This window comes from Monocercomonoides exilis (genome assembly GCF_001643675.1).
Source record: "Monocercomonoides exilis strain PA203 chromosome Unknown scaffold1-2713096, whole genome shotgun sequence".
NCBI lineage: Eukaryota > Preaxostyla > Oxymonadida > Polymastigidae > Monocercomonoides > Monocercomonoides exilis.
In genome coordinates this window covers 1,566,247-1,578,499 of record NW_027150546.1, presented here as the reverse complement: position 1 = coordinate 1,578,499, position 12,253 = coordinate 1,566,247, and the positions used below count along the sequence as shown (strand labels likewise).

Below are 12,253 nucleotides of genomic sequence, written 5' to 3'. Positions count from 1 at the left end.
ATGATGCACTGGATGAGGATGCAAATCAATGCGCGCAACTGGTGAACACTCACGCCTAGGCAGCACAGTCTTCAGCACATCTCTTCTCAGCTTTCCCGCTAGAACTGTCCCGCTGCATGACAGCACGATGCTGGTGATGTTGGCAAAGCCCAAAGCGAAGACATTTCTAATGTTTGTGGCCGCCAACCTCGAGACAGTCTTTCAGGCCAGTGTGGGTGGGCTGACAACATCGAGGGCAGCGACAGTGAGCAAAGAAAACGAGACTGAGAGGGATTTGAGTTCAGAGGGAGTGGATGCAGAAACTGACACAATATACATGAAAAGGAGAGGGCGCAGTTGTTATAAGACAAACGCACTTCAACCACTTCCACAGTTGTATGTGAAAAAGGTGTTTGTGGAGTCTGCATATAAAAAGAGCAGCCTGCAAAAGCCGAGCAACTGAGGAGGCAGTATCAGGATGAAGGATGAAAGACGAGGAAGATGATGAAGAATTGAGAGAGGGGAAAAAGAAAAAGTTCAAGTGAAGATTTTCGTTCTGTGAAAGATTAAAAAGTGTCTGAATGAGAAATTCTTAAATATCATATTGTTTCTTTTGTAATTTTTTTCAATAGCTTTGATCAATTAATTTAAATAACTAATTTTAAGAATTATTAATTTAAATACAATTATTAACAATGAACAATTGTTTATTCGACAAATATTATGTGCTTCCATCATATTTCTCTATATGTGTTAATGAAAATTATTCGTTTTCTATAAATGTTTCAAGATCTTCATAGTCAATTTATAAATTACTTTGCATTAACATCATAAAACAAGTTTTTTAAATAAAAAATTGATTGATTTCATATTGTTATTATTGTTTTCACGTTTAAAATACCAGTGAACATTTGCATCGTTCTGTTTATTGAATTATCGATATTTTCTAATAATTTTTTATGTTTTCTTCAAATTTTGTAATAAAAACAATTAAAATCAAATTAAAATCAACAAATAATTAATAATAACAATATTTTAACGTATGTTTTATCAAATTTTTACAGTAATATTTTCTCATTAACCAAACCCTTAATAAAATAATTTTTTGATCAAACTTCGTAATTTTTTATGATATCAAAAAAAATCACCCATATGTGGAAAATTATTGCATTTCAAGTCATCCATTAACTTCTTTTTGTCCAACATTTCGTATTTCAATAAAAAAATTCAAAAACAAATATTTTTGATCAACAGATCAAAAAAGATCAAAAATATTTGTTTTTGAATTTTTTTATTGAAATACGAAATGTTGGACAAAAAGAAGTTAATGGATGACTTGAAATGCAATAATTTTCCACATACAGTCAAAACCGGATATTATCACGTCGAATATAATCACATTCGTATATTGTCACATTTTTCGATGCACCTACATTTTTTGCTTGTTTTTCATTCATTTTTCATCGCATATAATCACAGGGCTGAAAATATATAATCACGTTTTTTATCATAATGGGTGACTTTTTCAATGAAAAATCGATTTTTTGATCAAAAATCTCAATTTTTCGCGTTTTCAAAAATGTGCTCAAATAAGTTAAAATAATATGCATTTTCGCAAAAAATTAATTTCGCAAGTGAAAAATGCGTTTTAATGAAGAATTATCAAAAATTAAAAAATCGACACAAAATTAATTGATTTATTAAGAAATTTTTATTTTTTTCTGTGTAAAACATCATCGTGTATTATCACAATCGGATATAGTCACAAAAAGTCGTGCAAAATCCGATGTGATTATATCCGGTTTAGACTGTATATGAAATTGGTTGGTTAATTCGAAAGAAAATGTCATATGTGCAGGTTTTTTCCCTTGTACGGGTTTTTCCCCTCACCATAATATCTACGAATCGAAAGAAAAGGAAACAACAACATCTCTTTCTCTTTCTCTTTTTTGAAATAAAAAAATTTTTTGACGATTATTTGGGTGATTTTTTTTGAAATCAAATTTCATCGATCAAATTTTTCAGCTCCAAAAATTCACTTGATTATTAACAAATGAATTCTGAAAAATGAAAAGGCTTATCAGAGACATCTCCATCTTTATTTGAGCCAAAACATAAGTTTTTAAAATAGTTGTGATTATTTTTTACATCTAAATACAAAATCTCTTTCCTTAGACAAACAAACTTTGAAAAACATATATACAGAAAAAAATTATGATTTTAAAAATAATCACACATTTATAATGTTATTAAATGAATGTGGAAAAGTGAATGCACAATCATTTCTGAAAGACATTAAAACAAGTGAATCATGATAGAGTCAGTAATTTATCGGGAACTTTTTAAAACGGTGCCTAAATTTTTAAATAGAAAATTTGTATCCCTTCTTTTTATATGGGACAAAATTTTTGACTTCAGGAATTTTCTTTGAAAAATTATGCAACTTTTTATTGACTTTTTGTGATCAAAAAATTCAATAAAAATGGGTCCATTTTTTGACATTCGTGAAATGCTGGAAAACTTATAGTTATGATTTCAACAATACCTGCTTACGGATATGAAAATCAAATTTATTTTGAAATCTGAGAAAGGGAAATTGAGATATGAGTAACAATTTTTCCGTTCTTTGTGCAAAAAAAGCTTGAAAGTCCGTATTTTCCCCCATATATTTATTAACATTATCAGTATATAAGCAAACCCTGAAAATTAGGATTATCACATTTGGAAGAATATATGGACTTTCAAGATTTTTATTCACAAAGTTTGAAAAAATTGTATCACTCACTCCATTTTTATACTAAACCAGATTTCAAAATAAATATGATTATCATATCTGTAAACAAACATCATTAAAATAATTACAAAATGTTTTGTGACCTCACATGTATTTCAAAAAATAAGCCCATTTTCTTCAAATTATTTGATCACAAAAAGATTATCCAAGATGCATATTTTTTCAATGAAAATGCCTGAAGCCAAATGTTTTGTCCCATTTGAATACGAAGCCTATTTCCAAAGGAAGGGAGATGGGGAGGTTAATCTTTTCCATCGAAAAAAATAAATAAATAGATACGTGACAAGGTGTGAAAAACCGTTTATATTCGTATTGAATGTTAATAAAAAATTAATTTCTATGAAAATTGAAAATTAAAATTAATCAATTAATAAATTGGACTTTTGATCATAACCATAATAAAAAAATGAAAATTGCTGTGGAACAAAAGAGAATTGCTGGACAAAGGAAATTACGTGCTGCAATGAAATTTTTCGATTACAGAAGGATTGACAATCGGCTGGAACGGATGGCGCGCATTGTGGTTGATGGAGTTGTCAGGATTACAGATGCCATTAACTCCATGGAGTTTTCGCACAAAAGGATTAAAAATGCTGTTCGGGCGCTGAGAAGCAAAAGGCTGGTGTCAAAAGTTGGAAGACAGCAATTTGTGACAGGAGACAAAGAACAAATTGTGCTGGAAGAAATTATCATTGAATCAAGATCTGGAGGCTGTTTGTTTATTAAAAAAGTTCGCGAACTGTTTAGTTGTAGTTTAGTAATTAAAAATAATAATAAAAATATTTAATGGAAAATGTGAGTTATGATACAGACGACGAAGAAGCACAATGCATTAACGTTTCAATGTCCATCGCTCACCAATTTGTGAAGCACCATCCTGAGCTGAAAAGAAGCACTCCAAAAATGTTGATGTTAATCGCCTTGCGGTGTCGTGCCAAAGTGTTCTGCAGCCCTGGTATTCTTTACTGGACGGCTGACATGAAAAAAATGAATACTGTAAAGAACTTATATTCAACATGGATGAGTCATCACTGAGAGTCCCTACCAATTCAAAGCTGAGCGTGGTTTATCCAAAAAATGAAAACCCAGGATTTCGCAAAGAACCACCAAGAATGGCAAATACAACCCTGGTTACTGCTATGGCTGCTGATGGATTTACACTTCCTTCTGTGATTCTATTACCTAGAAAGAGTCTTCCTGATGGAATGAAGCCGCTGCTGTCACAGACTCTGGAAATCTGGCAGAACGGAAGTGGTTGAATGGGATACAACCAATTCAAAAAGAACGCACTTTCAACACTCCTTCATGGAATTATCGATCGCAGAAAGCGCATGTCACTGGAAAACTCTCGCTGCTTGCTTCTCATCGACTCACACATTTCTCGCGCAGATCCGACAATCTGGAGAGAATTTCAAAAAGAAAACATCGACGTCGTCACCTACATTCCTCACAGAACACATATCGCCCAGCCCCTTGATAGAGGAGTGTTCGCTGTTCTGTGAACAGAACTACAAACAAAATATGAACCTCCATCTTCATCGACATCTTCATCGAAAAGAACAGCTCTTGTTGATGTTCTTCCTCAAGCAATTCATCCTTCCCTCTCGTCTGCTGTCAAAAAAAAGCCTTCGCAACGAGTGGAGTTCTTCATAACGAATCTGGGCCGATTATCATTAGGCTGCCAGAAACAAAGTAATATCAACATTCAACTCATTCAAATAGATTCGACTTCTATGGAAAGTTAATAAATGATGAGAAGCTTCTGAATGATTGGAGTGAACATTTGTTAATTAAAGAAGAAGAAAAAGTTAATGATGAAAAGAATTCTTCTGAAGAAATGAAAAAAGAAGAGCAAAAAGAAGATTATGAGTAAAAGTCTTTGGTTAAAATGAAAAAAATAAAGAGTAAATCAGAAGTGAAAGAAGATGATCATGAAAATGAAAATGAAGAAATCAATGAAATTGAAAGAATCAAAGGAAAAAGAAAAGTTGTACGTAAATTGGATTCGTCATTTGTGCTTTTTTAATTTTTATCAACTTTTTTTCCACATCAATAAAAATACAAACAAAAAAAAGGGTCGGTGAATGCAGAAAATAAGGGTATCAAAGTTTTTTCATTGTTTTGCAATATTTTGTAATAAATATGATATTCACATTTATTCATGTGTTTCATATAAGTTACATATCAAAAAAGAAAATTATGAAGGAAAAATGAAACAAACAATTTCATATTCCAATTCATTTTAGAGGTTTTTAATATTTTGTTCCATTTAATAAATTTGATATGAATAGGAAAAATTAAATTATTACCGTCAAATACCTAGAAGCAGGACGTAATATCATGGTTTTCAATTGTGTCACATTAAAAGAAGATTTTGAAGTTGCTGATTGCCATGATACTTCTAAATTATTTTTTTAGTAAATATTTTGGGTTTCTTTTTTTCGAGATTTATTCATTGATACACACTAATTTTTCTCCAAACCTAAAAAATTGTTATTATTTATCTTATAAATTGCATGTGGCTTGATTATTATACAGGATGAATGATTAGCTTTAAGATTTTTAGGTACACCTATCTTCTACTCTTGCCAAAGAGTCCCGATAAATTACTGACCATTCATTTTGTTTTTCGAATCTTTTTCAATAAAAAAAATTTGTTTTCTAATGATATTTATTTTTTTTCTTATTATTTTTTATTTTTATTTTCCTTGTATTTATTTATTTATTTAAATTTTTTTTGGGAAGCGAAAATAATAACGAATCAAAGAATTTTATGATGGATAATTGGATCAAAAAGTATTGAATCACTTTTTTTGATGGTAAATCAAGGAAGTTATTTAAATCTTTTTGGATCTGTTCTATCTGCATCTTTCCCATGGCTTTTTATTTTACATTCATTTCATTGCATTATTATTGATGAAAAAAGACACAATCGATGGAATTCTTTTTTTTCCTCATTGTATTTAACGATTGTCGGAGAAACACTTGTTCCTATAATCTTTTTTCGAGAAAGTCCAGGTATGTAGCTGTTTTATTTTGAATGAAATTCTATTTTTATTGAAAAATTTCTTTTGTGCTATTTAAATGAGAATGGACCCGCTCATTTAACAAAATCGTCATTCATTTCATTGTGTGGGAAATCTCGCAAAAATTACCTCCTTTTTGGAAAAGACAATTTAATTCTTTTTGCTTTATTGTAATCTTAAATTGCTCGTCAATGCTTTATCTCAATCTCACTTCAATAAAATACATCACAAAGGCTTTATCTATATACCCAAACAATCCTTTTGGGGTATCATCTTTAATTCAATTTATTTGCGGAGGACTTTGGACTTGTTGGATTTTACAAAATCCTCCTATCATATCGAAATATGAACTCCAATTGTGTGTAACTTTTTTTGTCTTATTCATTTTTACAAAAATGATTGTTGCTTACATTCTCATCATCTTTTTATTTTTCGTGAAATTCGGAATATAGCTCAAATTTTTCATGTGCAGCAAATTTGCTCGTTTATTTTTTTTCATATCACCCTGATCTTCTTTGCGAGTATGTTCTTTCACTTCCAATCTTTACCTTATCATCAGCACATTTCATTCAAACCTCTCCATTTCACTTCGTTGTCTTCAACTTCATTTATCAAGTGCTTGCTTCTTTTCTAAAATCATTTTCACCCGATTTCATCATAAAGAACTGGAAATGTGATTTGCCTGCGCTTCCAGATTTTAAGTTGTCACCGGTAACTTTTATAAGCCTGACAATTTTCCTCATTGAATGCTTTTTCGCAATGATAAAGGCGACATTTCTCCTTTTTGTTCGAATTATTTCGTCATTTATCGGATCTCTTCCTCCAGTTCGATCTATCGAACGATTTTTGCTTCAGTATGCCAATTCAGCTGTGGACGGGAAGACGGGCAAGAAAGTGATGCTTGCACCGCGCAGACGTTCGCTGCTCCAGAATTCTGAAAATGTGTTTGTGCCTCTAATTGCAAACGGGATTGGCATTTTATGTACTCTTCTATGTGTAGTGGTTTGGGTGCAATTAATAGAATTTTATCAAATTTTATGCTTTTTTCCCCAATTATTTTTATCTGGTTTTCATTATATGAAATATCCCCCCCCCCCCCCTCAGTTTTCAAACATTAATCGCCATTTAGAAAACAAAAAAAGAGCGGAAAGAGCGTCCGAAAAGAAGAGAGCCAACTCTTCTATTACATCTGCAGGACTGAATGATCAGCAGCTTTATTCCCAAACGCAGACATATCCAAGCACAAGCCGCAATGCTCAATTCCGCTTGTCGCAAGGGACATCTGTTTTGTCAGCAGAATCGCCATCGGCCTCGTCATCTTTGATTCCGCCTTCAAGCAAATTGGGATTAAGCAGGATTATGAATTCTCCAGGCATTTTGAGCAGAGAAAAGAAACTGAAGCAGAAACTGTCTTCATTAGTTGCCCGTGCACCTGTTGCAAAGCCAAAACGAAAAAAAGATATTCAAAAAAGTGAGAAAAAGAAGCAGTGAATCATGTTTCAGTAAGTTTAATTAATCTTATCTGTTAATTGTTCATATTTCAACTGTTACAATCCTTCTTTTTCTTCGCTTTTATTCATTTTTTAAAATGTTTGCTTGATTTTGATATGCTCTTCTTTTTGAGTGAAATTTTTAATAGAGGAATTTATTTTCAATGGTTGTGTTCTATCTTTAAAGAAAAGAAAAAACTGACACAAAAAAGATCAATCAAAAAAAAAAAAAATTGAAAAATCAGAGAAATGAATGAAATGCATGGTTCGAAGTGAAAACAATGTATGCTTAACAAAATTATACAGTCAAATTTCATCAAACGCGATCGGTTCCTTGAAATCTTGCGACAGAAGGGAAGATAACGAGATCCAGCTCTTCCCACAACTTCTTGACGAAAAGAAAGAGCCCAAGTGTCATCACGACGTAAGATCCAAGCGAAAAAGATCCAATCAGAAGCGCCATCATTGAGACGACAGAAAGTCCAGGCGCTGGCCTGGCAGAAAGCGCGGAGAGAGTTTTTGGTGCGGAGAGTGTGATTGAAGAGTTATGAAACATATTTGCAGCTGATGCCAATGAAGAGTTGGAATGAAACGCAGAAGCAGAGGAAGGAGGATATGAAAGGAACTGGATTAAGAAGAAAATTAATAACATGGAGAAAATGCAGAAAATCAAATAAAAGTTAAACAAAAGCTGTTCCAAGAAAAAAAAAAATATTCTTTCAAATACAAAACGCTTCATAATTTCACTTCATCATACATAGTAATGTTGCGTGGCCAAAGCAGCTGCTCCGACAATGTACCAGATCAACTGAAATGCACGGATTACAATGAGTGAAATGATTCGAATCAAATAAAGTATCTTTTCCGTTTTTATTTCAGGCGGAATCATTGAAAAAAGTGGTGTGTCAATTGAAGGTGGATGATTTATAAGATATGCAGCTGGTTTGTTTAGAATAAAAAGATGAAGAAGAAGATCAAGAAGTAAGATAAATCCATCTACGATAAGAAAAGCCTGACATTCAGAGGTGGTGAGGTTGATAAATATATATAAAAAAAGATAAATGAAAACATTATAATTGCATTGAAATTTAAACAGAAAAGACTTTATTTGTATTTTTTTCAATTTTCGAAAAGAGGATTAATTATAAACTTTGAACACATTCCAATTCTTGTGCAAACCTGCAACAAAGTTGAATTCTGGCATGATAAAGTTAAGATGTCTCCATTTTCTCCTTCTAGTATTGTTCTGAGTAATGGCCGAGCCTTGATATAAGCAAATCCGACGATAATTTCCACCAAACCCCAGATTACTTGTGGTATTAGCCATATTAAAAGAAAAACTATTCCCCGAAACGGAAATAATGCCCACGATAAAAGAATTCTCATGATGCTTGGACCAACCTGGTTTCGAAGTGGAGGAGGTTGGGGAAGCGTAGTAATTTTTCTTTCCATTTGCTCTGACTCTGATTCATCTTCATTTTCAACTCTAATGGTTTTTTCTTTCTGTCGAGTTGTCTTTCTTGTTGTTTTCAGAGATGCACTTTTGCTTGTTTTTCCAGATAAAGTTGGAGATTTTCTTGAGAGATTTCGTTGCTTATAAGTTTTCGCTTGCTTAGCACTACTCCTGGATCTGTGCTTTGAAGAACGAGAATTAGATGGAGATAATGAAACAGAACGTCTAGGAAACGAATTCCCTTCATCTTCCATGTAATCATCATCATCATCATCATCTTGAAGATAAGCATCTTCTTTGCGAGGATTTTCTCTTCTTCTTCCTCTTGTCATCATTGAATCTGATGGCACTGTGGAACTCATTTTCTGGTGCGATCTTTCTTGAGACGAATGAGGAGAACGCTTTATTTTTGAATCTGTTTTGGCAAGCGAGGGACGCCCTTCAAAAACACCTGGTTCAGAAGATGATAAAGATTCATCACTATCGGATGCTTCAATTCCAATTTCGGTCTGATGAAGAGGCGATGAAACTTTTGGTTTTACTGCTTCGTTTTGCGATTGTGATGGCTGTGCGGGTTGAAACAAATCATCCTCATCTATACAAAAAGAAATACATAAAAATTTCTGAAAAATGAATCATTTTTATAGTTAACCTTCTTCTTGCCCTAAAAAATATGTACATAATTTTCCGTAAATAAAATATGTGTGTGCATTATAAAATGAAGTTGCATACAAGACATCGTCGGCCTTGTCGAAGACATCTCGATTTCTTAACTTAAATTTCTTCCACAGAATTATAATATGGGTGATAAAAATTCACGATTGGCAAAATATTTCCATTAATGAAATAAAACAAAACTTTGCTCCAAACTTTTTATGCTATCATATCTTGTGAAAAATTTCACGCTTATGTGTTTTCTAAGAATGAAAAAAATCAAAAAAACAAAAAAAATTTTTTTGTTTATGCATTGCGAAAAAAATTTCATAAAGCAAAAAATACATCCCGTATAGATCCATTTCTTCTCTTCGAGAAGAATCATATCCTCAAAACATGAAAAAAACGACAGTTATCCAAAAAGAGTGGTCCAGTGATTTTTTTATTAGAATTCGTTTGCACGAAATAATTTTTTTTTTTTTTTTTTTTTTTTTTTTTTTTTTTTTTTTTTTTTTTTTTTTTGGTTTTTTAAAATTATTCATTTGCACATGTACGTAATTTTTCATGTCTGACTTGTATAAAAATAAAAAAATCATCTTTATTCATTCCCCAAGTTTTTCAGTTTAAAAATTGCAAGCAATAAGTGGTTTGCATCAAAAAACTTACTGGGGTGTATTAATGAATTTCAGATACATACAGTTGAAGTAGAAAAAACATAACTGTTTTTAAAATCAAAAAATTGAAAATTCCTGTGGAAACCATACAATCGTTGTAAATTTTTATTCTATCAACAGCTGTAAAATCAATTACTGATTTCCCAGAGATGCTATTCCATGAACAACACCACGAATAAGCGGGGCAGAAAAAGTCTTTGTGGTGGGAGTGGTTGAAACAGGAGGAAGAGTGTGTTCCGAATGAGACACAGAAAGCACAGGCGAAGATAAATTAGGCACATTTGACATGGGGCCAAATCCAGGAGTCGCCATTCGCGTGACAAACTGCGCATCCGGAGGATAACGGCAGACAAACGATGCACAATGCACTCCGCCATTCATCGAGACAATCTCGCTGAATGGAATCACATGCACAGATCCTGTGAATGGTGGAGATGTCAGCTCAGATGAAGAAGAAGATGCTGAAGCTTTCATGGCCTGCTCCACAATAAGTCTGCCGCATGTTTCGTGTGTGCAGATGATACGTCCTTTTCCAATGTTCAGAATGTTGCAGCCAAGCACAAGCTGAACATCTGCTGGAATTGGAATGATGTTGTATTTGTTTTCTCTCAAATAATGCCTGTAGAAATAAAATAAAAGTTGAAGTTTATCAGAAACAAATTAAAAGCTTCAAATTTTGTATAAACAAACGTGAATTCCATTTCTTTAACAGATATTTCGTATTGTCCGCTGATGTCATTCTTCACATATTCGGTCACCAATCTTTTTATTTTGCTTTCTTCTCCGATGATATCCTCAGAGACAATACAGTTATGAGCATCAAGGAGGCCAAACACTGTGTCAAGATGAAGCCTATCAGGGTTGATATCCCACTTGTCCTCCACAACAGCAACACGACGGGTACCGAAAAGATCGTTCCTTAACATGTAGTCTTTAAAAAAAAATAAATAAAATAAAAATAATTCAAAACAGAACAATCAGTCAATTATACATATATACATTTAAAAGCAAAAAAAAAATATTATTTAAAATTTCAAACCAATTGCCTTCATGTTGGTCCTAAGGCCGCAACCAATGAAGCAGATATCTGAACCACCTGGAAGGAAATCTCCACCTTCTAATGTTGCTCCTTCTTCGGCTGGAATTTTTCCAACGATTGGAATTCCCAATTTCTTAAACACATGCAACATTAACAACGTTTCCATTTGCTAAATGAATAAATCATCATTTCAATATCAAAAAATCAATAAATTACAAACAGATAAAAGAATAAAGAACAAACTCTTTGCACCATATTCATCGAACCCATCACAACACCTTTGGCTGTTGTTATTTGCTGATCTCTGCAGAATGTCAAATTTGTTAATGGCTCCATTTCAATTTTGTGAGAGACAAAATGCTTTGATGGATCAGGTTTCTCAATGATGATGGTGGGCTGCGACATAATAACATCAACAAGTTGAACGTCGGTCATTTTTTTAAGTGATGCTCTTTTGTATTCATCATCAAGGAGAGCAACTTCTTTTTCTGATAAATCTTCCTGTTTTAATCCATTTTCAAGTCTGTAATGGATGCAATGAGAAGCAAATTCTTCAAGTTCAGCGCGATGGCGAAGATCTACAAAAAAGAATTTCAAAGATTTTTCGTTTGTTTAATACTTTTAAATTTAAATTTGTTGGTCCATACCATCGCATCCCATGAGTAAGATCTCACGAACAGTGAAAACAAGTGCACCTGTGTGCTTTCTTATAGTTTCCCGGAACTACATGATAATAAAAAATAAAAACATATTTGCCATTTTAAATGATAGACATCATACATTTCTATGCTGCTGCTTTGCCAATTTCAAATCAACAGCTTTCGAAAACAAAAATGCATCAGGATGAATACTATAAAATTAAAAATGATGATAACACAATGCAACGCTAATTTTCAAATAACACCTTCCGAGAGTTTGTGCAAATTCAGGCTCATGTGTAATAACGAGCCTTGGAATGTCATTTTCATCATATTGAAAGATTGGGCTTTGTGCAAGGCTTTCTTGAACGGCACTCAAATTGTAATAGCTTTTTTCAACAGGAACAGTCTCCGGAACGTGAATATCTTGCATTACCCTTCAAATTTTGATAAGCTTCTTTCGATCACATGCATAATTAGTACAGTCTTTGAATCAAAAATATTTG

The 12,253-nt window shown here is 32.8% G+C and overlaps 6 protein-coding genes across 6 annotated transcripts; 4 read left to right on the top strand and 2 right to left on the bottom strand.

Annotated features, from left to right (window-relative positions):
* Positions 1 to 28: 28 nt before the first annotated feature.
* MONOS_8351 (uncharacterized protein) lies at positions 29 to 442 on the top strand (the record flags this gene model as incomplete). The annotated part of the gene is made up of 1 exon (XM_067878756.1): positions 29 to 442. One exon carries the CDS (start codon positions 29 to 31, stop codon positions 440 to 442), a length of 414 nt encoding a protein of 137 aa, XP_067736412.1.
* A 2,737-nt stretch (positions 443 to 3,179) lies between these two features.
* MONOS_8350 (uncharacterized protein) lies at positions 3,180 to 3,560 on the top strand (the record flags this gene model as incomplete). The annotated part of the gene is made up of 1 exon (XM_067878755.1): positions 3,180 to 3,560. One exon carries the CDS (start codon positions 3,180 to 3,182, stop codon positions 3,558 to 3,560), a length of 381 nt encoding a protein of 126 aa, XP_067736411.1.
* A 229-nt stretch (positions 3,561 to 3,789) lies between these two features.
* MONOS_8349 (uncharacterized protein) lies at positions 3,790 to 4,032 on the top strand (the record flags this gene model as incomplete). The annotated part of the gene is made up of 1 exon (XM_067878753.1): positions 3,790 to 4,032. One exon carries the CDS (start codon positions 3,790 to 3,792, stop codon positions 4,030 to 4,032), a length of 243 nt encoding a protein of 80 aa, XP_067736410.1.
* Positions 4,033 to 5,555: 1,523 nt separating this feature from the next.
* Positions 5,556 to 7,455, top strand: MONOS_8348 (uncharacterized protein). The gene is made up of 4 exons (XM_067878752.1): positions 5,556 to 5,791; positions 5,863 to 6,157; positions 6,252 to 6,801; positions 6,904 to 7,455. The coding sequence occupies exons 1-4, from the start codon at positions 5,590 to 5,592 to the stop codon at positions 7,288 to 7,290; spliced, it is 1,434 nt and encodes a 477-aa protein (XP_067736409.1). The 5' UTR covers positions 5,556 to 5,589; the 3' UTR covers positions 7,291 to 7,455.
* A 150-nt stretch (positions 7,456 to 7,605) lies between these two features.
* On the bottom strand, positions 7,606 to 9,104 carry MONOS_8347 (uncharacterized protein; the record flags this gene model as incomplete). The annotated part of the gene is made up of 3 exons (XM_067878751.1): positions 7,606 to 7,914; positions 8,047 to 8,301; positions 8,469 to 9,104. The coding sequence occupies 3 exons, from the start codon at positions 9,102 to 9,104 to the stop codon at positions 7,606 to 7,608; spliced, it is 1,200 nt and encodes a 399-aa protein (XP_067736408.1).
* Positions 9,105 to 9,887: 783 nt separating this feature from the next.
* MONOS_8346 (Arginine deiminase) lies at positions 9,888 to 12,217 on the bottom strand. Its single transcript, XM_067878750.1, has 7 exons — positions 12,014 to 12,217; positions 11,890 to 11,959; positions 11,757 to 11,832; positions 11,353 to 11,687; positions 11,110 to 11,278; positions 10,761 to 11,001; positions 9,888 to 10,689 (listed from the first exon to the last, which is right to left on the bottom strand). The coding sequence occupies exons 1-7, from the start codon at positions 12,178 to 12,180 to the stop codon at positions 10,203 to 10,205; spliced, it is 1,545 nt and encodes a 514-aa protein (XP_067736407.1). The 5' UTR covers positions 12,181 to 12,217; the 3' UTR covers positions 9,888 to 10,202.
* Between the last annotated feature and the right edge of the window lie 36 nt (positions 12,218 to 12,253).